Source organism: Sander lucioperca, chromosome 14 (genome assembly GCF_008315115.2).
Source record: "Sander lucioperca isolate FBNREF2018 chromosome 14, SLUC_FBN_1.2, whole genome shotgun sequence".
Lineage (NCBI taxonomy): Eukaryota > Metazoa > Chordata > Actinopteri > Perciformes > Percidae > Sander > Sander lucioperca.
This window is the reverse complement of record NC_050186.1, coordinates 8,123,402-8,147,813: the sequence shown is the minus strand read 5'-3', so window position 1 is coordinate 8,147,813 and position 24,412 is coordinate 8,123,402. Positions and strand designations below refer to the sequence as shown.

Below are 24,412 nucleotides of genomic sequence, written 5' to 3'. Positions count from 1 at the left end.
AGGTTAGTAAATGTTTTTGGTTCACTTCCTGTATTTGGGTCAGATCACGTTCTCACCTAAAGTGAACTGAACTGTAGTTCACTGTGAAGACAACAGAGACCCCCACAGTTTGATGGTTTGGTTCAAAACCAGATAAGATAAGATTCAGATAAGCTTTCACCCCCCCACCCCAAACCAACCGGACTATCTGACCAAACGCTCCAGAGTTCAGCTTTAAACGGACCAAACAGCCCAGGTGTGAAAGCAACCTGATCGTTCTCCAACTGTTAAAGAGGAACAAACTTAATAAACTGTTGGTCATGCATGGTGCAGAGACTGTTGTCATAGGAACAAACTAAATAAAGTCTGATGTATTATAGGAACAAACTAATATGATGGGTTGTTATAGGAACAAACTGAACAAGGTCTGATGTGTTGTTATAGGAACAAACGGTTACACTTAACTTGAAGGTATCTACATAAGAGTGACATTACACTGTCATGAACGTGTCATAAACATTATAAACAAGTCATCAAGGTTTATGACATAATGCTTCTTTCAGTAAGTGTCATTCGGTTTTTGTCATGACAAGTTATGGTTAGGGTTAGAGCTGTTACACACCAACCAGACGGCCGACCGTCGGCAGTAAAGCCAGTCAGACTGATCAGTCGGGTCCCCGAGGTCCAGAAAATGTCTCAGAACACACTGAGGAGACGCCGACTTGAGCATACGCTCTGCCTGGCGCGAAACGTAATACGTCTCCATAGCAGCAGACGGTGCTAAACTGTATTGTTTCCCAGAAAATGAAAACCGGCAGCTGATTGGACGAACGCGTCACGTGGGTCTGGTTTCTCCAGAAATTCACAGCCAGACTGTCATGGCGACTCGTTCAGAATATGATCTCATATTGGACTAAAATAGTTCACCGAAACGTGTTTCTGAAAACATTTGAAGAGAGAAATAGGCCGTGCAGCTGCTGAATCTGTCTTCATTTCAGATCAACAAAGGTCAGTTTAAAAGATTTTACTCAGATTTTGAGAGACTCATCCGCTCCCCATTTCCGGGTGAGTCCCGACTGTCCTGTCTCTGACGCTCCTGTCTCTGACTGAACATGTCAGGTCGGCCAAAATGAAGGCCGACGGCTCCTCCAATGGACGACGGCACGGAACACACCGAACAGACTCCAGTCACCGACCTCGCCAGACTGTCAGACGGACGATTATCGGCTCGGTGTGTCAATGCCATTAGGGTGCCACTCACTCTTATGTAGATACCTTCAAGTAAAGTGTTACACAACAAACTACATAAAGTCTGATGTGTTGTCGGTGCTGCAGAGAGGAAGAGAAGAGGACTCACGAGAAAGCCTCCTTGTTGTCGTTGGGTTTGATGCAGCGGACGTAGTGAGGAGTCGTTGCATTCAGAGTCTCCATCAGGAGCTGCAGAGAGCTGCGGAACTGGATTCAGAAAAGACAAGATAAGATAAGATACACTAAGATAAGATACACAGGAGGCATAGAAAGGATGGTCACCATCCCATCAGCATCAACGGTGAGGTGGTGGAGGTGGTCCAGAACTTTAAGTACCTGGGAGTACAACTCAGCGGTGACCTGACATGGTCCACCAACACCAAAACTATGGCAAAGAAGGGGCACAAGAGGATGTACTTCCTAAGGTGCCTGAGGAAGGCCCAACTCCCGCAACAGCTGCTAATCAACTTCTACAGATGTACCATTGAGTCTATCATCACATACTGCATCACTACTTGGTATCCTGGCTGCACCGCGGACAACAGGAAGGCCCTACAACGTATCATCACTACAGCACAGAAAGTCATCGGAGCACAGCTCCCATCACTGGAGGAAGTTCACAGAACACGCTGTAGCAAGAAGGCCCTAAGCATCTGCAAGGACCCAACCCATCCTGGACACTGCCTCTTCACCCTCCTGCCATCTGGCAGGCGCTACAGAGCACTCTACGCCCGCACCAGTAGGCTAAGGAACAGTTTTTATACACATGCAGTTGCACTGATGAACACACTCCACCTCCTCTGACCCCCCCACCACCCCAACCTGTGTGGTAGTGTTAACATATTAGTCACTGCAAAGTATTTTTATGGGTACAAGTGCAATTTGCATATCATGTGTAACTATCTATTTAACTTATTTTATGTATTTTAGTCTTTTTTAGCTGTGGGCATCTCAGGATTGTTCCAAACAATGTCTCATTGTATTTGTATACAATAACAAATAAAAGTATCTATCTACTTTAATGTCCCGGAGGAAATTTGTCTTGGGCAACAAGTGCTGACAACAGCTGCATACAAACACATAGTATATATTAAATATCACTCATTCAGTTAGTAAGAGACAGTACAATTCATACATAACAAGACAACAATGTACAGTACGTATAGGACAAGAATAATAAAAAGGAGAATGTGGCTGAGTATTTCTACATGGTTTTATTACTGATTTTACTAAAGTAGAAGAGCTGAGTAAACAACTAGCAGCTGCCGCTCGGCGTCATGATCTCGTAGCCGGTCTTGTAGCCGGCGTCACATGACTTCCGGCGGTGGCCTAGTTTCGTAGGATATCTTACGTTTTGGTGTGCATACATTTCCGTACGATATCATACGAACCCGTTGATGAGAATGCGTTGGTCAGAGAGATCTCACCTGGTGTCCCACGGTCTTGCGGTGCTCCTTGTTTGGAGCTTTGGGAGTCGGCTTCGCTGATCGGACGTTGACTCTGGAGGACTTTGCTGGGGGGGCGGTGTCGCTCTTCTCATGGAACAGATCTGCTACCAGCTGAAACTGAGAGCAAACACAGAACCACTCAGTCTGACAGACACAATCACTTTAGATGAAGTACATTAAGTGTTCATAAACCGCATAACGGCCCAAAAAAGTTCCAAGTGCCACAAAGTACCAGACTATGCAAAATCTTTTTCCGACAGTATGTGACAAATTCTAAAAAGTTACAGACTATTGGTTTCTTTATAATAGGCATACATAAATCACAATCATACTAGGCTAAATATAGACTACCATCTGGGCCTGCACGGTGGCAGGAAAAAGACACAGAGATGTAAGTCACCATGTCTCTACCTTACGATGATTTCGGTACACCAAACGTAGATTTGTGCTCTGGAGTTGGGCTGATAAACTCTGCCATGAGACCCTGAATATCAGATCATCCAAAAAGTCTTTGTGGACGTGAAGCAGTGCCATGTGTGAAAGTCTACTCTGAGTGACAAATCTGATTGGCCAATACACACTGAAGATAAATTAAATAATTTTTACTAAAATGATCCCTCTCTACATCCCACACCCCAAACATGCCATACAAAATGTCGTGGAACAGAAACAATAACCAGAGATAATTATAAGCTATCATTTTATTATCATCGCAGTTTTAAAGCTTCGCCACCAGGGGGTGCTGCAGCACACCCACTTCCTGCGCCTATGCCAGGAGCGCTCCTGCCACTTCTTTCTTTTATATACAAGGATCTTTTTACAACTCCTCGCACATGTGCAACCTGCAAGTTCCACAACTTTTTAATTTTTTTATTTCATGTTGAAAAACGAGGAGAGAGTGAGTCTGTCAGAGCTCAATGTGTGTGAGAGGGGGGGGCAGGTCTGTGAGTGGTGCGTTTACATAGCCGGCGTCGGCCGTCAGACGGTGCGGCGAGCGCAGGTCTTTCCATTCATTTTGAATGAGGGTAGTAGTGAAAAAAACACAGCGGCCTGCGGTGAAAGGTTGAGAGCGAGTCAACCTGACATGACCTTACGGTGGCCAAGTATGTGACGGGTATGGTGCTGGTTTTGAGGCGGTGTGAGAGTCCCGTACAGGAAACAGGAAACATCACTGCCTCTATCTCTGCCACGAGAAAGATTTCAAACACCAAAAAAGCTCTGAACTGGCGGGGAGTTTGTGCTCGGCTGAACGTTTGACAAACAGCAAAGCACAGTTCATCCATCTCTTTTCTTTCTCTCTCTCTTTGTGAAATAAAGCTGCACTCAGGTGCGGCTGGGAATGACAGTACAGTAACGTTACTCTCCTTTCCATGACATTTTTGTCACTTTTTTTCAATGTTCTTTTATAACAAAAAAAATTAAAATGCTATGAAATTGAATAAAACTTGTGAAGAGCGTTGTAGAAAGCGTTATTTCTTTTGAAAAGTTGATTAAAAGAAACACAAATGTTCTGATATAGAAACCTTTGTGTCATGAAAATGGGTCAAATTTGACCCGAGGACATCGGGAGGATTACAATACGGTCAGTTCGCACAATACAACATACAACACATACATAAAATACTGAATAACCAATTCATAACCAACCAATAGACATAGAATCTAAAGTGCAATACTCATAGTGTTGATAGAGTTGCATTATTGTGCAAAGATGCAGTTAAAGTGCCAGAGACCGTTTCAGTCTTTCATTGTGCGTTCTGATTGCTGTCGGCATCTCCTATTTCTGATTTTCTGCTGCAGAAATCTACCGTATCAGATCCCTCAAACAAAGATCCATTTGAAATAAAGAATCCATTGATTTGGCCCCGCCCTAATGACCACATGAACACAGAGGGACAGAGGAAGCTGTTTTCAGGACAGACGTTCAGAGGTTCAGTGTGATGACATGTGACAGATGAGTGAACAAACACAAAGCTTTGACCCACTTCTTCTTCTCCGCTGGAGAACCAGACTCTTCACGACCCACTTCATCTTAAAGAGAGAGTACTCTAAACACTGCCTCCACACAGCTCTTACACACCCTGACCCCCTACGGGAAATACCTACGCTTCCTCGCAGCCACATGCACTTACACACACTCACATGCACTCACACACACACTCACACTCACATGCACGCACGGCCGGACCGACTACCACAACAAACAAGAAGCTCAGATTCTTCACTCCTCTGTTAATCTTCACAGAGCAGATTTGAGTTTGCTGCTGCAGGAATTATTATCAATGATTCTGTGTAAATGTGTGTCATGTCATTGTCAACATCAGTGGGACTCCGAGGGGTCCTTAAGGGGTTCCCAGAGGGTCCCCAGGAAAAGGAGGAATCATTTATTTCACTATAACTCCATCCTGAACTATCCCAATCAGCTGAATGAATGTGAAATCAATGTCCAAACTTACTAAAGGTTTTTCTCACATCTAATGATTGTAGTTGGACTTCTTTAACAAGTTTTATCTATCTATATTAGATTTTTTTAATTAAAAAACGTCACATTTTCTTAAGGGAGGACCCCTAAACCCTTAACGATTAATGAAGACACTAAGTACAACCCTTTAGAACCATGCGCCCGGCGCACGGACTCTTTTTTCCGCCGTCAAACTAGCAAAAGTGGATTTGAACACACCCTAAACACACCTTAGACCGTTAAAATAGGGCCCAATGTGCGTAAAGGCAAATAATAGAACAGCTAGTAAGTCTGGTAAGTTCAGAAAATGACGTCAGTTTACTGTAACGCTGCCTTTAAAACCAGGAAGAGACAACACTTCATATTACGATATCCAAAATCTAAGACAATATCTAGCCTCATATATCGATGTCGATATAATATCCATATGTTGCACAGCCCTACTGTCAAGACATGTTTATTTTATTTTTTTGTGGGTTTGTGTTCCTCTTTTTTTAATGTGCGCTCAATGTTGAAAAAACCTGCTGTGCTTTGGTTCTGTTTCTGCAGATCTGTTGTTCTGTAGTTCTGGTTCTGGTTCAGAGGTTGTGTTGTGGTTCTGTGGTTCTGGTTCAGAGGTTTTGTTGGGTTAGGATTCTGTGGTTCTGGTTCAGAGGTTGTGTTGTGGTCCAGGTTGTGTGTTTGTTACCTGGCTGGCCTTCAGGATGTTGATCTGCTCCTCGTACACGGTGTCTCTGTTCTTCTCCAGGAAGCCTTCACACTGATACTCCACCTGCAGGACAACACATCAGTATCAGGCTTTTTCCAAACTATCGGTATCAGCATTTATAATGGCCGATAAATGAATATTTAAAAAAATAAAAACAGACGAAACCCCCTTCAACCATGCTGTGAGTGTTGGTGTTGCAGAGTTTGTCCACCAGAGGGCGCTCTACACTCGTGGTTAACCCTATCAAGTTTCATATTTTATTTATCAGAACTTTAATATATTTTGATGTTCTGTTGTGACAATAAAACAGTTTGTTTTTAAACTGTATTATCATATCATTTTAGTGAGGACTCATAAATAACTACAAATAACTAATGTTAGGGAAACCTGTTTATGTTTTGTTACGCGTTTCTGGATTTTTTAAAAATATATATCGGCCGATATATATTTCAAATATTTGTATCGATATCGGCCTTAACATCCTTTATCGGTCGGGCTCTATTACATACATGATATAATCAGGATTCAAAATTAGCACCATCTACCAGCCCAATGCTGGTAAAATATACAAGTGGCTGCTAGATTTGTTTCACTCACCAGCCAAAAAACCATTGGTAATCTATTGAGTGTCTGGTAAAATAAGAACATTCACTAGCCATTTGGCTGGTGGACAAAAAAGTTAATTTTGAACCCTGGATATAATCATTAAAACATGAAATAGCATCATGTTGAATCACATTAACAGAGTTTTGACGGGGATAGGTGGGACCTCCATGTTTATGTTATATCTTCAAACGTTACAGTTTAAAATGACAACAGAAGTCTACGGCCGGATGTCTGTCTGGAGGAGGTTGGACTTTGTCCTGGCCTCACCTTATCAGCGAAGTGTATGATGATGAAGGAGGTGTTGGACATGCGAGGTTTCTGGAAGTGAGCGCTGCTCGAGTTCTGCTTGTAGAGCTTCTGGGCCCAGTTCTGATCCGTCCCCTTCGGCACCTGAACAACAGGAAGTGTTTGATTCAGGCTACCTGCGCTCTGAAGAGGAACTAATTCATGTCGCTCCACATCATCATCATCATGAGTTCAAGAGAACCAGAGAGGAAGAATAAATCAGCACTTCAAGTCTGAGAAATGTGAAACCTGCTGCAGTCAGCAGAGTCTCCTCATCACTGAGGAGCTGGTTAACTGTCTGATGAAGAGTTTAAACCAGACGGAGAGTCACAGAGTGCTGCTGAGTCTGATTTATGAGGTGCTGTTTAGGCCATATATCAAGAATGTACATTCACCCTTTTTACCTCGCACACACACACACACACACACACACAAGCATGCACATACAACACTTTTTCCCGCACACACACACACAAACTTTTTGTCTGACTGTGTGTGTGTGTGTGTGTGTGTGTCTGTGTGTGTCTCTGAGTGTGTGTGTGTATCTGTATGTGTCTCTCTGAGTGTGTGTGTGTGTGTGTCTGTGTGTGTGTGTGTGTGTGTGTGTGTGTATGTGTGTGTCTGTGTGTGTGTGTGTGTGTGTGTGTGTCTGTGTGTGTGTGTGTGTGTGTGTGTGTGTGTGTGTGTGTGTCTACTATGTAAGATAAAAGTGATGTATGTGCATGCATTCTTGAACCAGGCCTAAACAGCACCTCATACTGATTAATGTCTTTAGTTCTGCATATATTTTGGTCAGAAACATGTTGACCTGATGAAAAGTCACCAAAGTTATAATACTTCATCCTGAGCTCACTGACTTTACACTCTTCGTCCAGCAGGTCCAGGATGCCGAGACGAGCCTCGATCAGGTCGATGCACGGCTGGTTGTCGTAGAAATCGATCAGAGTCCAGGGGATCTGCTCCTTTATGTACTCCGCCTGCTCCAGCTTAAACACATGCTGAAAACACACACACAACACAACTTAAACACAACACAACACAGCTTAAACACATGCTGAAAACACACACACACACACACACACACACACACACACACAGACAGACACACAACACAGCTTAAACACAACATGCTGAGAAAACACAACTTGTTCCTCTTGGTTTCATAGAAAACCTGGTATCTGGTTTTTAAAAAGGGAACGGGAGGCTGAAAGTTGAACAGAAAGACAGATTAAACTCTGCTGCTTTTAAAAAGAGAACTCACAGAGTTAAACTGCTGCTGAAGTTTCTCGTTGGCGTAGTTGATGCAGAACTGCTCAAAACTGTTGATCTCGAACGTCTCAAAGCTGCAGACAATCAGACAAAAGAACAATTTAGTGATCTTTGAAAACTTCACAGAATCCAGGAGGGAAATGAAGTTCATACGAAGACAACTCTACTCCCTACAGACAAGGGACCAAACTAAACTCTCTTCTCTTCCTGGGTCAGAAACCAATGCAGCGGAGTGGAGAGAGGCACAGAGCGACAAAAATATAATGATTATAATCTACGGAGCATTTGCAGATGAGCAGGGGCGGAGCTTCTGTTTCTCCAGCCCTGAATGTTCCCTTCAAAGCCCCCGAATATTTGATATTTTAAAATAACTTCAACTCTGTCATTTCCCCTCTCTCTCTCTGAGTGGACCGGCAAATCAATGCAGCAAAAGTTCTGGTAGTGCAGAAATATTGCCTTTGTTTCAAGATTAGTAACGCTGTTTATGACAAATTCCTACTACAGCTGCACAATACGAGGAACATATATACGATAAGGTTGTTGAATTGTTGAGTCGCAATACCGACATAACTTAACGATAAATAAACAGATATTAAAGTGTTCTCAGTTCTGCTGCTTTCAGTATTCTAATAAAATACAACAAACTGCTTTTTGAGTTGAAAACTAATGAAAGGAAATCATTTCCAACTTTCGTTTATTGAACAAATTGAACATTGACTCAAACATGAAAGGCAGCACTACAGTTAGATTTTAAAGTGTAGTTCTCTACTGAGATTTTCTTTCAACTAACACAAAAAATCGGAGTGTGTTTTGCGATATGTTTTTTTGCGCCAGCTGAAACTGGGATGACAATATATTAAAAAAAGATTTACTGTGCAGCCCCCTAATTCCTACCCTACCTATGTGATGTAACCTAAGTTCAAAATAGAAACATCAATCAACATTTCTGCCTCTCTTTAGAGGTCAATATTTGTTGTGTTCTGGTTTCAGAATGATGAAGACGATGAAGTTAGATATAAAATAGGATGTCGGCTTTACAGGATGATTCTTTTCTTCTGCAACCATCATGTTTTTTCCCAAATGATGTACACATTTTAAGCATCAAATATCATGTGATATAGTGCATATAGCTGCCGTAAATACGACAAAAATCTCCCTCTGGGTCTGGGTTCATCCCTGAATGTTTACGTCTGGTAGTATAGAGTATAAGTAGTATAGTATTAGAGTAACCTGAGCTGACCCTGGTTATTAAGGTGTATACATGCAGGATCCCTGGTTATTAAGGTGTATACATGCAGGATCCCCCGGTTACTAAAGGTGTTCTCTAGCCCTGCTAACGGGGGAAGGAGAACTTTGATTTTAGTAACCGAGAGCCGTTACCAGAATATAATCAGGTTTTTTAAACTGCAGATAAACACACTGTAAGCTCCGCGTGTTTCAGGATGTGAGGCTGTGTTGTGTGACGTTGTTACCCGTAGATGTCGAGGACTCCGATGAAGGAGTGCTGTTTAGACGAGGTCTGCAGCATATTGTTGATGTGCTCCACGATCCAGTCAAACATGCGAGCGTAGATGTGTTTGGCGAGCGCATCGCGGGCGTTGGCCGCCTGTTGGCTGGACATGTTCTTCACGTACGTCTCCGACGCCGTCACCAGCTTCCTGTGGCAGAGCCAGTGCTCCATCTGCGGCAGATCCACGCCCAGCAGCCGGCAGAAGTGCTGCAGGTGGACGTCGTCTCTCTGAAACACACAACGCAGGTTCACACACTCCACTCCACACACTCCACTCCACAAACTAAATTCCCTAAAATTGTCCCTCATACTGTTCCTGTGGTATGAGCTGTTTTGAGTCATCAAGGACAGAAAGTGCAGTTTAGCAATCCCTCTCCCTGCCAGTGTGCAGTGTGTTTAAAACTAAAACACACTGTGTTTTTTACCCAGACATTTCAAAATAATACGTTTTAAAGCTGCAATGCCATACCACAATACCGTGAAACCGTGGTATTTTTGCTGAAGGTTATCATACCGTCTCGTTATTAACTGATTCACTGATACAATATTGACTGATATCATAAAGTCTGTTAAGATACGATTTCCATTCGATTCAATTCAGGATCCTACGACCGATACGAGACAATACATAAGACAATCAGTTAGTTACACACACACATATATATATATATATATATATATATATATATATATATATATATATATACAAAAAGCAACTAAAACATGATTTGACAATTTCATTACTAAGCTCTTCCAGACAATTAAATTAAAACTACTACTCTTTTCAATAAAAAGATGAATTACAAAGTGGAAATTTGACATGAACGCATCACTGTCTCGCAGGGTTAACAAAAGTGAAGACTTAATTGTGTATCCGCTCCGTGACTCAGATCCACTTTACACTTGAATGGGTTCTTCCTCGGCTACACCCTTCCAAACCCGTAAAAGTCATGCTGCATGTAAACAGGAATCTCCTTTTCCATAACCATCTCAGTGGGAATATCGTCTCTGTGTCAGAATAAGTTCCAAAAAAGTTTCCAAAATTAACTTATTGACTCATTCGGCCAAAGATGGCAGGTAGATGAAAAAATCCACCTACCAAGCAAATGTTTTACCGGCCAAAATATTAAATGGCGTTGATTTTTTTTAATGTAACATACATCACAAAACTGCTGGTGGTTTAATCTATGTTTTAATCGTGCTTTGTTTTGGAAGAATGGCTGGCTCGCCAATAATCAGCACATACTGGCTAATTAATTAGCCTGATGTAAACGCTAGCTGCACCTTCACAAAAAATAAAGACAACTATTTTTTGGTACAAGTATTTACCCGCCAAACGGAAAATGTACCCACATTTGGTGCTATGGGAGTGGTAATTTTGGACCCTGTTCAGAAAGTGTCAGTGTGAGCTGTGTGACGTACCGAGACGTGACAGGACTCTCCGTCTCGCTCCGAGCAGATCTCGATGTTTCCCAGATGGAGAATGGAGGCCACCACTTTAAAGATGCTGCTCTGACTCACGTCCTTTATCCCTGAAGACACACACACACACACACACACACACACACCAAGTTAAAACAGTTTCAATAAATAAATAACTAATCTGCTGCTTCCTGGTCCAGCCAGGATTTGTAATCTTAACTAGTCGTTTTGGTGTCTAAACTTAACTGTTGTCGCCGTCTGACGCTCACTTTTTGTCGGCTAAACTCAACTGTAACTACCTCTGAAAGGACCATCACCTCACGGTGCTCTGTACGCGGCTCACAGTCACCTTTTCTCGGCTAAATGTAACCGTCTAGACGCTAACTGCTAACAGGAGGAAGATTACTGTCACAACCCTGGTGACCCTGGTGTTTCCCTTTAACCGTGCAGGTTATTTATACATTTTATTCTACATTTGAGCTCCTTGGTGTGTTTGTTTATCTGTATCTTACTGACTGTCCCAACTAAAATCTGATGCAATGAAAAACTTACCAAATATCTGAAATTTGTAACAGTTTAGATATTGAATCCTGCAGTTTGGATTTCAGAGGACAGATGAAGCGGACTGCCATCCTCTCTGTTCGGCTGTTTTTAAACGTGATGGAACGAAACTCTGAGAGCTGTGAGGTTTTAGGATGTACTAAAGTCTGTTTTGGTTTACTGAGAGATGATGAAATATGAATGTGTGTTTTTGTGTCCTCACCGAGTAGCGTGAAGGCCTCTCTGGTCTTCTCAAAGTCTTCAGCATCGTCCACTCCCTCGATGAAGATGTTCTGTCCCAGAGACGTGAACGTGAAGTCTTCTGCGCTGGCTGAGACAACAAAGTCAACAGGTTAAAATGCTTCAGGGTCTAAGCCATGTCCACAATCTTTGTTGATGAACACTGACAAAAGTAAATACACAGAAACATCTGTGTATAAATATTATGACTGTATATTTTAACAGAAATTGTCCATAGATCGTGACTCACAGTTGGATCTCTGTTTATTTATATTTTGCATTGCATTATGGGACCTATATCTGTGCTCCGATAACTAACGTAGTGAGCTATTCACAACACTACTATCGTAAATTATTAACCAGCAGCTGGATTATTGACAGATGAAAGCACCAAAAAAAGTGTTGAAAGCTTTGAGAAAAACATCAAATGAGCGTCAAAACGTAAAAAAAAAAAAAAAAGAACAGATATAATTTCATAAGTTTACTAACTGAGCAGTTTTTGTGAGAGGATTTTAAATAACAGAAAATGTTCTGTATTTTTTACTGTAGTTACACACATTTGTGTTTTTAATTACGGGACAAAGTCTGGGTTATGAACTTTTTCTGTTATTTTACGGACTTATTTCTTAAAGTGTAATAGAAACAGGTCAAATAAACAGGTAGACTCACTGAGGCCGAGGTCTTTGAACTCAGGTAAACTGGCCGAGGCACACAGCTGGTAGAAGATGTGATAGTTCCTCTCGTCTTCAGCCTGGGAGACGTTCAAACACATGGGTCAAACACACGGTGAAACACACACACACAACACACACACACACACACACACACACACACAGTGAAACAAAGAGATGCTGAACTGTTTCTATGGATCCCACCGACCTGGAAAACGACGCGAGACTTCTCCAGCAGGTACGTCCTCATGTTGGCTCCGATGATGTTGTAATGTCGGCTGAAGCCGATCTGAATGTACTTCCCAAAGCGACTGCTGTTGTCGTTCCGTGTGGTTTTAGCGTTTCCAATAGCCTGAAGACAGAGAGGACATCATCACACAATTCACAGCGAACATTAGGATATCATCTGTGAAAACACCTGAGTGAACATTAGGATATCATCTGCATATGAATTAGCTGTAGAAAAAAAAATTGATATATGTACCATGATTTTTTTGTGCGTCTTTTTAAAATCAATTCTTTTCCACAGAATTTATATTATTTATTTTGTGTAACAATGAGCTAAATATTTTCTGTTTATGCAGTACTGCCGACGGCGACTACATAATATCCGTTTCCAGTAAAACAGCAAGAAAATGCATAAAATCCACGTTGAAATGTCTCATGATATATTGTCTCTAGTGTTTTATTCAAGTTCCTTTTTTGTTAAAGAAGGAAAAGAAAATCCCAACACTCAATACTATCCAATCTCAATACTTCTAGAATCTAGCGCTGCCACCTCTTAGTCCATTAGTCGACTAAGATTTCTTTAGTTGATGACGCAATTTTTATGCTTATTCATGCTTAATTAATCATTTCCAAGAAACTTATGAGCACATTTCTGGTAAACACAAGATTTAAAGTGGTGCTTTTGCAGGATTAATTGTGGAGAAACTCAGTTTTACAGATGGTTCATTAACTACATTTATATTGTGCTTTTCTAGTCTTAACCACCTCTCAAAGAGCACAGCTCTGTCGATTACATCAACTAATCCATTAATCGACAAAATCATATAAGTGTTAGTCGACTAAGAATTTCTTTAGGTCGAGGACAGCCCTAATACTATCGAATCTCAATACTTCTAGAATCACAATAAATTAAAATCACAAATCGGGAAAGAATCGAATCGGGACTTAGGCATATCGTCCCAGCCTAAGTATAAATGTTTATATCTACAGAACCAACGTGTACACGTTGGTCAGTGTTTAATAATCTGTTTAATCTTGTACAATACAGTTCATTGAGTTATTGAAGGGGATCTGCATCCAGACATAATGTGTCAAGAGAAAGTCGTGATGCATCTAAGTATCCTTCCACCCTGCCCTAGTTTATCCACAGCTGCTGGGAACTAAATCTGTCAACATCAAATTGAACTGTTTGATTTCAGCACTAGAATGAAAAAAACAACTTGTTCTTCCTTTAATTTATGCAAACAAGGATCCCACTGGAGTCCTGTTTCAGTTTGTATTTACAAAAGCAGAATCTACCTGGATGATTAGATGTTAACATGGAGCTGGGATCAAACACTGTTTCCACCGAGGACACAACCTGATTTCCTTCAACATGATTCACAGTCAGGATCCCTACATTAAATTTCTCCGTCTGCCACATTTCATTCTCACACTTTGTCTGTCAACTCATTAAACAAATTAGATAATATGTGTTAATGAGTGTTAACTTCAGAGTAGTCAACAGAAGAACATTTCTAGGATAAAGCCTGAGTCTGCTCTCTGTGCGTTGCCTTTCTCAAAAGTAAAGTTGAAATAACTTCCTCTCACTGACCTCCATGATGGGACTGGAGGCGAGCACTTTCTCCTCCACGTTAGTGTCGTTAGCCGAGCCGCCCACCGTGGCAAAGAAACGCATAGCGTACTTTGCAGAAACCGTCTTTCCTGCGCCGGATTCTCCACTCACGATGATCGACTGATTCCTCTCGTCCCTGCAAAACATCAGACAAGAAGACAAGATTATAAGAAAGGAAAAGAAGAAAACATCCAGAAAAAAAAACATGATTATAGCTGCTAATTAGTTTACACTTTTTGAGAAAAACAGAGTGATTGAAAGCTACATTTTAGTGAAAGTTGTTTGCTAGAAAGTGCTAGCTCGACTGATTTGTTATGTCTTTTTAGACGGCTGCTGTAGCTCCACCATTTGGACGTTTAGTCAACAAAGTCAGTGGAGGGAAGTTTAGAAAAGGAGTGTTTTGTGACCTGGCCATCTGCTTGTATGCCTCCTCGGCCACAGCGAAGATGTGCGGGTCCATGTCGCCCATGTTCTGCCCGCTGTACGCCCGGATCACCTCCTCGCCATAAATATCCAGCTGGTCATACGGGTTGATGGCCACCAGCACAATCCCTGCACACATCAACACATTCATACATTAAAACATCAACAGATTAACACATTCATACATAAAGTATCACTCAAGAGATTCTCGTCAAACATCCTCAGAATCCTGCACAGGGCCAAGAAGACAATGATCCGAGCCTGACACCATGCAAATGTCACACTCTGTACTTTGGTCCTCACCAAGCCAGGTGGTGTATTTGTTTAAAATATAATGCATGTTTTTTGAGGAAAACATTCTCAGCTTCAAGTAAAATATCTTTAAGAGTCTGAGGCTACATTTACATTGCTACGTTTTGGTTTTTAAGCCAAAAGTGAGTCAGAAGTGTTTTCAAATGTCTCTGGTTTAGGGGCTCGGAAACGCCAGAGCAGGGGGAATGAGAGGGGGAAACACCAGAGCAGGGGGAATGAGAGGGGGAAACGTCAGAGCAGGGGGAATGAGAGGGGGAAACGCCAGAGCAGGGGGAATGAGAGGGGGAAACACCAGAGCAGGGGGAATGAGAGGGGGAAACGCCAGAGCAGGGGGAATGAGAGGGGGAAACGCCAGAGCAGGGGGAATGAGAGGGGGAAACACCAGAGCAGGGGGAATGAGAGGGGGAAACACCAGAGCAGGGGGAATGAGAGGGGGAAACGTAGCAGAAGATCTTCCTTTTTAAACCAAAACGTACAGTAGCAGTGTAAATGCAGTCTGAGAAGGTAAAGCTGCAGAACAGAAGTTTTTTCAACTCTTTGTTTTGGCACCAGGAGCTCCGGAGGCTTCCTTTGTAAAATGCTCTCACAGCACAATTTCAAAATAAAAGATGACTTGAAGAGAAACTCCAAAATAAAGTAAAACAGAGAAGTGAGGAGTGGGAAGCTGCAACATGAACATGTTTAGAGCCTCATCAAAATACAGGATCAAAGATGTTTTATCAAACCTGAGTAGAGCAACATGTTTTCCTCAGGAGTATTATAATCATTTTACAGGTAATAACTGTAGTAATGACTGACCGCAGTAGGTGTAGATGTGGTTGGGCTCCAGGAAGCGGACCTTCAGGTTGTGCAGCACCGCCGGTTCATGAAGGTAACTGAGAGCAGTGAGGTCGTTTTCTCCCACCAGAATGTCTGGGTTACGCAGGAAAGGAAGAGGGTTCGACTTCGGACCCACAGGGTACTCCAGAGGCTGAAATACATAATACACAGTCAGGGTACTCCAGAGGCTGAAAGACATAATACACAGTCAGGGTACTCCAGAGGCTGAAATACATAATACACAGTCAGGGTACTCCAGAGGCTGAAAGACATAATACACAGTCAGGGTACTCCAGAGGCTGAAAGACATAATACACAGTCAGGGTACTCCAGAGGCTGAAATACATAATACACGGTCAGGGTACTCCAGAGGCTGAAAGACATAATATACAGTCAGGGTACTCCAGAGGCTGAAATACATAATACACAGTCAGGGTACTCCAGAGGCTGAAATACATAATACACGGTCAGGGTACTCCAGAGGCTGAAAGACATAATACACAGTCAGGGTACTCCAGAGGCTGAAATACATAATACACAGTCAGGGTACTCCAGAGGCTGAAATACATAATACACAGTCAGGGTACTCCAGAGGCTGAAATACATAATACACGGTCAGGGTACTCCAGAGGCTGAAAGACATAATACACAGTCAGGGTACTCCAGAGGCTGAAAGACATGATACACGGTCAGGGTACTCCAGAGGCTGAAAGACATAATACACGGTCAGGGTACTCCAGAGGCTGAAAGACATGATACACAGTCAGGGTACTCCAGGGGCTGAAATACATAATACACAGTCAGGGTACTCAGGGTACTCCAGAGGCTGAAATACATAATACACAGTCTGTAGATCGAGTCAGACACAGCAATCACTTCCGGGTAGAGGAACAGCAGTCGATTTCAATTGCAGCGAAAACTGAAATTCAGTTATCCTAACAGAACTTTTCTCAGGACACTTTACAGATACACCACAATCTCTAATTTACAGAGACCCAACAAACTGGTTTTATTCTGTTATTTTCAGCCATAACTGTAACGTTTAAAGATATATTGTTAAACTCAGAGGTCCGACCTATCCCCATTAAAATGTTCCCATTTTCGTTCTCAAAATATTCTAAAGTTTTCCAACTTTTTTATCATTGTATGTTTGGGACACAGGAGTTTACTCCCTGGAAGTTATTGCAAACAAACAATGTGATTGGGTCCATAGGCAGTCTATACAAATGACCAGAGAGCTTCACTTTATGACTGATTTCGGTATTTCATCTGCAGGATGACATCAGCAAACCTGTCCAATCAGTGAGCTACCAGTTTGTAAACAACCATGAAACTGATCAGAACTACACTGAACAAAATTATAAACGCAACACTTTTGTTTTTGCCCCCATTTTTCATGAGTTGAACTCAAAGATCTAAGACTTTTTCTATGTACACAAAAGGCTTATTTCTCTCAAATATTGTTCACAAATCTGTCTAAATCTGTGTTAGTGAGCACTTCTCCTTTGTTGAGATAATCTATCCACCTCACAGGTGTGGCTTATCAAGATGCTGATTAGACAGAAGGATTATTGCACAGGTGTGACTTAGGTTGGCCACAATAAAAGACCACTCTAGAATGTGCAGTTTTACTGTATTGGGGGGGTCTGGGAGGGTTCCAGAAACCAGTCAGTATCTGGTGTTACCGGCACTTTCCACTGGATGCGGAACGTCTGCGGAACGTCGACGGAGTCATTAGGTTTCCATTAAAGTCAGTGTGTGTATTTATGTGTATTGTGTGTATAATGTGTGTATTGTGTGTATAATGTGTGTATAATGTGAGTATTTCCACTGACTGCAGAACGTCTGCGTCCCGACTCCGTCCCAGCTCCGGCGGTCCCAGCCCTCCGGAGCAGATACCAGAGCTTCTATTGTTGCTGGACGCCGGAGAGCTCCGCAGCAATTCAGCACAGAGCAGATAGTGGGGACAGGAAGTCGAGCGCAGAAACAAAATAAAAATCTGGTTAAATTTCAAAGTAAAATCCAGCGTGCTCACGGCGGATCATATTCCCTGCACTACACCTTGAAAACACAGCTCAGAGTAGTTTCCCCTCTACTCCTCTGGATGAAACTAACTGGTGGTGGTTTTGTGGTTCTATTCTACGTGAATTCGTGAGATCTCGTGGGTCCTCGTGACTACAGCTGTCAGTCATGGCCGCAGCCGTGGCGCAACAAATCTGGACCTGGTGGGTATTGACGGACGGTGGAGCACGCAGCCGTTCAGCAGCGCAGCCGGTCCGCAGACGTTCTGCATCCAGTGGAAATTGCCGGTTAGGGTCAGGGTTCTAATCACCTGTGAGGTGGATGGATCATCTCAACAAAGGAGAAGTGCTCACTAACACAGATTTAGACAGATTTGTGAACAATATTTGAGAGAAATAAGCCTTTTGTGTACATAGAAAAAGTCTTAGATCTTTGAGTTCAGCTCATGAAAAATGGGGGCAAAAACAAGTGTTATGTTTATAATTTTGTTCAGTATAAAAGTCAGTCGCTGTGTGTCTGTGTCTCGCGTGTAGACTTTGTTCTCTCTGACAGAAATAAAAAAGAGGTTATAAATAAAGTGAAGTACCGTTTCATCCTCCAGTTGGAGGTGAAGCACCGGCTCTCCTTCTTTATAATCTTTGACGATCTCTGCAGCCTTCCACACATCCTCGGGGTCGGGGATCCACACCCGGGTGAACTGGAACACACACAGCAAACACATCACGTCACACATCAGAGGGGAAATATTTCAACTGTTCGCATATTCGTTCCTTTGATAGGTATTTCTTCTCTTGTTTGTCAAGCAATTATATTCGGTTTACATTCTTGTCTTTTCATAGTCATAGTTAATATTTAATAATAAGCTATTGCACTGTTCAATCCCTGCACTGTTCCCTTTTGCACCACCACCACTGCACACACTCTACCATAGCACCTTATCATGGTCATTGCATCACATGGTCAGTCCAGGCCAGACCTTTGTAATCACTTCACAAAATGTTAACTCTTTAAATTTCTGTGAGTGATTTTTATGTATGTGAGATATACTGTATGTGTTTGTTTTGTTATGGTTGTCTTAGCTACTGGATGCCTAAAATTTCCCTCAGGATGAATAAAGCATCCATCCGTCCGTCCATCCATCCGATTTTCAATTTTGGGATTTGAATATTCAGTTTTTTCTTCAATACTTTAGTATCTGAATCCTCCAAAGCTGAATAAATTGAACCCTGACAAACGTGCATTCAGGCTGAAATACACAGTGGACTTTGTCAGGATTAAGCAGTTAAATGTCCACTAGCTGCTGGCTAATATATGCAGCACTATGTAGTTTATCTCAGCCGAGAACAGAGAAATGTTGAGTTATAACCAAGCCGTCTGACGTGTGGTTAAACCTCAGCAGCCAGCCGCCGTTCAGACGGTTTAACGAAGGTAAAAACAGTACAGACGTGCAAAATGTCACTGCACGCTGGCTGATCGGAAGCTTCCAATATTTGCTGTTGATTAGTTCCTAAAGCTTTGTAGCACAAAAAATGGTATTCGGGACAGCCTTGGGAATATTTAAGGTGTTCTAAAAACGGGGTCTGACACTTGAGGCACTTTCACACCTATAGTTCCAACCCAGTCTCACAGCAGTTCGTGAAATGGTCACGTCATTTTTAATCTATTGATTCGTGTACACGGCCACGTTTATCTCATTTTTTTTCGTGATTATTGATACAGTACATCAGGAAATGTAACGTTTTCTAGTTTGAACGGTACCCAAATCAGAGAAACCGAGAACTCAACCTGAATGTATGTTGCTTTAAAAGTTAAAAGTGAGTTAACAGACCTTTTTCACAGCAGACATGTTGACATGTCATAGTAGGAAAAGCACAGGTGTATTCAAAACCATTAATGGTGGCTGTTTGTTGAGGGATTTGTTACAATTCTAAATGTTAAATTCATCTTTATACTGTATCTGACCCTCTGACCTTCTGCTTTCCAGTTGCTATTTTCTGATAATGATCCATTCTGCTTTCTAGTTCCTCTGTTCTGACACGTTGACCCTGCTTTCACCTGGTAGTAAGATCCCATCTGAGTGATCGTATCACAAGTGTACAGCTCTGAAACTCACACCTTCTGCTTGCATGCTTGATGCATGTAAAATACTGAAGTTTGGTCAGTGGTACTCTTGAGTGGGTTGAAGGTTCAGAGGTCAAAGCAAGAGTGATTTATCCTCTCAGACTATGTTACTCTCCGGGTTGAGACCCTTCCAACAAAGTGTTTGCTTTAGTCCTACGTCAACAGGGAAATATAACCCACCGCTTGATTACTTCGTACATCTTCACATCTGAGAAATTGTTTTTTGTTATATTTTTAATAGTTTTTTGTTGTTAAAAGGCAGTACACGTATGTTAAATTAAGTTTACAAATTGAAGCTCAGAAACAGATAAGACGTGTGATTATTTTAACATTTGGTGGAGACCACTTTGCAGCCGATAGCCTACGTTATTGTCTCCATAGAGATATTTGCCTTGGACTCAAATGGTGCTCAATTAACACTTGACATATTGTCTTAATCATACAGCTGACATAGTGGTTACAATAAACAACAACATATTAACAAAGGGACATGTAGCGTACTAAGACACAGCCGATCATAATTTACATATATTGCACATCTTTCACCAACAGTGATAAGAGCAACCAATAGACCTTTATCACAGCAGACATGTTGACATGTCATAGTAGGAAAAGCACAGGTGTATTCTAACCATTAATGATGACTGTATTTCAGTTAGGAGAGGTCCTGGTGTTGTGCATGCTGACTCACTGAAATATCTCACTGGGACACTAGATGGAACTGAGCCATCGTTAAGGTTATCAATCTCAGCTGTGCTTTTCCTACTATGACAAGTCAAAATGTCTGCTGTGAAAAAGGTCTAGTAAATGTTTTATCGGCGATCGTTCCGGGTCTCTGAGCTGGACCTTTGAGTGATACGTTTGATGACCCCTGCGTTAAGGGTAACGTTATAAAACATGTATGGGGTTGTCGCTCTGGGACGGCGAGTATGTCTGGGAATCACAGTATACTAACTACAAAAACTAGACTACACCACTGGTTAGAACAGACCAAACTGCTCAGCTGTGAAAGCAACCTGAGTTCAGGAGTGTGAGTGATTTAAGTTTAAGTGCAGTCTCCTGGTTTGGCCTCAACCTCTGAATAAAATAAAACCTTTTCCTTTTCTTTATTTCATGATTTATCTCGACTTGCTGACGTCTGCCGTCTGTGTTTGGGAGTTGAAGATGAAAGAACTGATCCAGATCTCTCAGAGTTTTCTCTCTCTCTCTCTCTCTCTTCACAGTAACAAAGTTTAATTAGAAGTTGTATCTGCGTCTGCAGATAACTCAGTTCCTGATCAAAGGCTTCATTAACTTCACTGATTATCACTTCAGAGGAAATTACAGCAGCAGACTAAACTTCTGCAGCACTTGTCCTGAATAATGAAATGCAGTAAGGGGTTCTCGCATTCCCAGATCAGAGTACACTTAACCCTGAAATCCAGTTTGTGACATTAGTGAGAACACTGCGTACCGGACCCGTGCACAGTCGGTCAATCCATACCCGAGGCCACTTAAAAAGCAGAGTTTTTCCTGACTCAGAATGAGTCTTTTGGGGGGCTGATTACACAAGACATATGTGCATTGTGGGTAGAGATGTTCCGATATCGATACCAGTATCGGTACGGCTCCGATACTGGTATCGGGAAGTACTGGAGTTAATGTACTGATCAGATACCACGTAATAAAGCCCTAAAGAAAATCTACGTTAAAGTAGTTTATTTATGTTCTTTTTCCGTTATAACTGACTGTCAAACTGCAGAATAAAAGAAAGTTCTGTGGCATTCATTGTTCATGTTTCACAAAGAGTTTAACCTGAGCCAGACTGACAACAAAGATAGAAATAATATCACATCCATACAGAGATAGTAGTATACAGCTGTTATACATCATATCATCATACAGAGATAGTAGTATACAGCTGTTATACATCATATCATCATACAGAGATAGTAGTATACAGCTGTTATACATCATATCATCTATACAGAGATAGTAGTATACAGCTGTTATACATCATATCATCATACAGAGATAGTAGTATACAGCTGTTATACATCATATCATCATACAGAGATAGTAGTATACAGCTGTTATACATCATATCATCATACAGAGATAGTAGTATACAGCTGTTACTCATCATATCATCATACAGAGATAGTAGTATACAGCTGTTATACATCATATCATCCATACAGAGATAGTAGTATACAGCTGTTATACATCATATCATCATACAGAGATAGTAGTATACAGCTGTTATACTTCATATCATCATACAGAGATAGTAGTATACAGTTGTTAAAACATAATAAAATATATGACACGCTGGTATCGGATCAGTACTCAGTATCGGCCGATACGCAAGTTCAGGTACCAGAATCGGTATCGGGAAGCAAAAAATGGTATCGGGCCATCTCTAATGATGGGTTTGCGTACGGTAACGCCACATTCAGACCGCTGTCACTACCCGATGTGAGTCGAGTGCAGATGTGAGTTGTGCATGCTCAGATTTAAACGGTTTACGGCATAACGCCAAGGGATCTGGATCTGGCAAACGTTGTACCTATCTATGATTGTGGGGCTGCAGCGATAAAGTTGAGGGCGACACAACTTTAGTAGAAACTCCCCCTGTGTCCCGCTGCAGTGGCCAGTCATGTAACAGAGATCAGACTCGTCTGTGTTGTTTGAGGCGTTGTGAGAGTCCCGTACAGGAAACAGGAAACATCACTGCCTCTATCTCTGCCACAAAGAAGTTTGAAAACACCAAACACAAGTTCTGAACGGGCCGGGAGTTTGTGGAACAGCTGACTGTTACCTCAGTCCCTCCGTCTCTTTTTTCCTCTCTGCAGGAAAAACCCTGCTAAAGGTTAAAGTTCATGTTCCTGTAAGGTTGGCATCAGATTATAAAACAAACGTACTTCTCTGACTGAAAGCTATTGTGGGGGCAGAAGGGAAAAGCCTTAGTCATCAGATGTGTGAGACATTCAGATGCTCGGCACTGCACACCTGGAGAGAAACTCTGACATCACGTCATCCATGCAAATCTGCTTCACCGACAGCAGAAAGGTATTTGAATAAAAATCCTGAGCGGCTCTCACGCTGATCAGTTTCATACTGAAATATCACTCAACTGTTCAGAGAATCAAACATTCAAACTTCATTCATTCATTCATTCATTCAAAATATATAAAAGCAAATGTCGGATGTTGAAGGAAAACGTTTGGTATCTTTGTGTTTATCTCTCCTGTTGTCCTCGGGTCAAATTTGATGCGTTTTCAAAAAGTTTCTATATCACAAATTTGGGTTTCTTTCAACCAAACTGTCAAAAAAATAAAAGAATAACGTGGATGGTTCCGTAAAATAAATGATCAGTTCACTACTTTCATTGAGTTTGGGTGTTTCATTCAATTTTCACAGCATTTAATAAAAAATAAATGATACAAGAACATTGAAAAAATGGACAAAATGTCTAAAAAAAAAAGATTTAAAAATGTGGGGGAATAAAAAGAATAAAAACGTCCAAAAAGCGCAAAAAAACCCTGACAAAAACATCGGAAAAGTGACAAAAAGTGTCGACCAATTTTAGTTTTAAATTTCGACCCAGAAAAACTAAAAGTTGCAGGTCGATGGGAAGACAACAGGAGGGTTAAAGACCTTTATCAATGACCCAGTTATCTCAACTAAAAGCTCTCTCTGTCTACGGATGAATCAATGTAAAGATACACAGATGAGTCGATTAAAAACTGAATGATAATTCAGAGAATAAAGTCACGTTTGTGGATCTAAACTCAGATACATTTTTAAACATGTGCAGCATTTTCCCACCGTTATAAGGTTATAGGTTAAATGATTGTAGTCGGACTTCATTAGCTTTTAGCTTTTTCAGTGTTATTTATTTATTATCTGCTCTAGCTTTTCCAACGTTTTAGACACAGATATGGAGATAACAACGCTACAAAATGATGTGAAAAAGAGACACAAAACTACCACAAAGAGACCCAACACGACTACAAAGACACACAACACGACTACAAAGAGACCCAACACGACTACAAAGACACACAACACGACTACAAAGAGACCCAACACGACTACAAAGAGACGCAACACGACTACAAAGACATGCAACACGACTACAAAGAGACCCAACACGACTACAAAGACACGCAACACGACTACAAAGAGACCCAACACGACTACAAAGAGACCCAACACGACTACAAAGACACGCAACACGACTACAAAGACACGCAACACGACTACAAAGACATGCAACACAGCTACAAAGAGACCCAACACGACTACAAAGAGACCCAACACGACTACAAAGACACGCAACACGACTACAAAGAGACCCAACACGACTACAAAGAGACCCAACACGACTACAAAGACACGCAACACGACTACAAAGACACGCAACACGACTACAAAGACACGCAACACGACTACAAAGACATGCAACACAGCTACAAAGAGACCCAACACGACTACAAAGA

The 24,412-nt window shown here is 41.7% G+C and overlaps 2 protein-coding genes across 10 annotated transcripts in view; both read right to left on the bottom strand.

Moving 5' to 3' along the window:
- Positions 1 to 24,412, bottom strand: part of LOC116057126 (deoxyribonuclease-2-beta-like) — a 240,191-nt gene that overhangs the window by 134,656 nt on the left and 81,123 nt on the right. The window lies entirely within an intron of this gene.
- The window catches only part of myo5b (myosin VB), a 77,663-nt gene that overhangs the window by 38,395 nt on the left and 14,856 nt on the right, over positions 1 to 24,412 (bottom strand). For all 6 annotated transcript variants that reach the window (XR_004895107.1, XR_004895108.1, XR_004895110.1 and 3 more), the window contains exons 2-16: positions 18,394 to 18,504; positions 15,765 to 15,936; positions 14,639 to 14,783; positions 14,211 to 14,367; positions 12,597 to 12,740; positions 12,387 to 12,468; positions 11,701 to 11,808; positions 10,938 to 11,047; positions 9,478 to 9,743; positions 7,998 to 8,079; positions 7,594 to 7,734; positions 6,719 to 6,841; positions 5,825 to 5,908; positions 2,655 to 2,792; positions 1,337 to 1,434 (exon numbers count right to left, since the gene is read on the bottom strand). Coding sequence is in view for 2 of the 6 variants with exons in the window: in XM_035991867.1 (XP_035847760.1) it covers positions 1,337 to 1,434; positions 2,655 to 2,792; positions 5,825 to 5,908; positions 6,719 to 6,841; positions 7,594 to 7,734; positions 7,998 to 8,079; positions 9,478 to 9,743; positions 10,938 to 11,047; positions 11,701 to 11,808; positions 12,387 to 12,468; positions 12,597 to 12,740; positions 14,211 to 14,367; positions 14,639 to 14,783; positions 15,765 to 15,936; positions 18,394 to 18,504 (1,961 nt within the window). In the remaining 4 variants the exon portion in view is untranslated. The remainder of the gene's footprint in view (positions 1 to 1,336; positions 1,435 to 2,654; positions 2,793 to 5,824; positions 5,909 to 6,718; positions 6,842 to 7,593; positions 7,735 to 7,997; positions 8,080 to 9,477; positions 9,744 to 10,937; positions 11,048 to 11,700; positions 11,809 to 12,386; positions 12,469 to 12,596; positions 12,741 to 14,210; positions 14,368 to 14,638; positions 14,784 to 15,764; positions 15,937 to 18,393; positions 18,505 to 24,412) is intronic.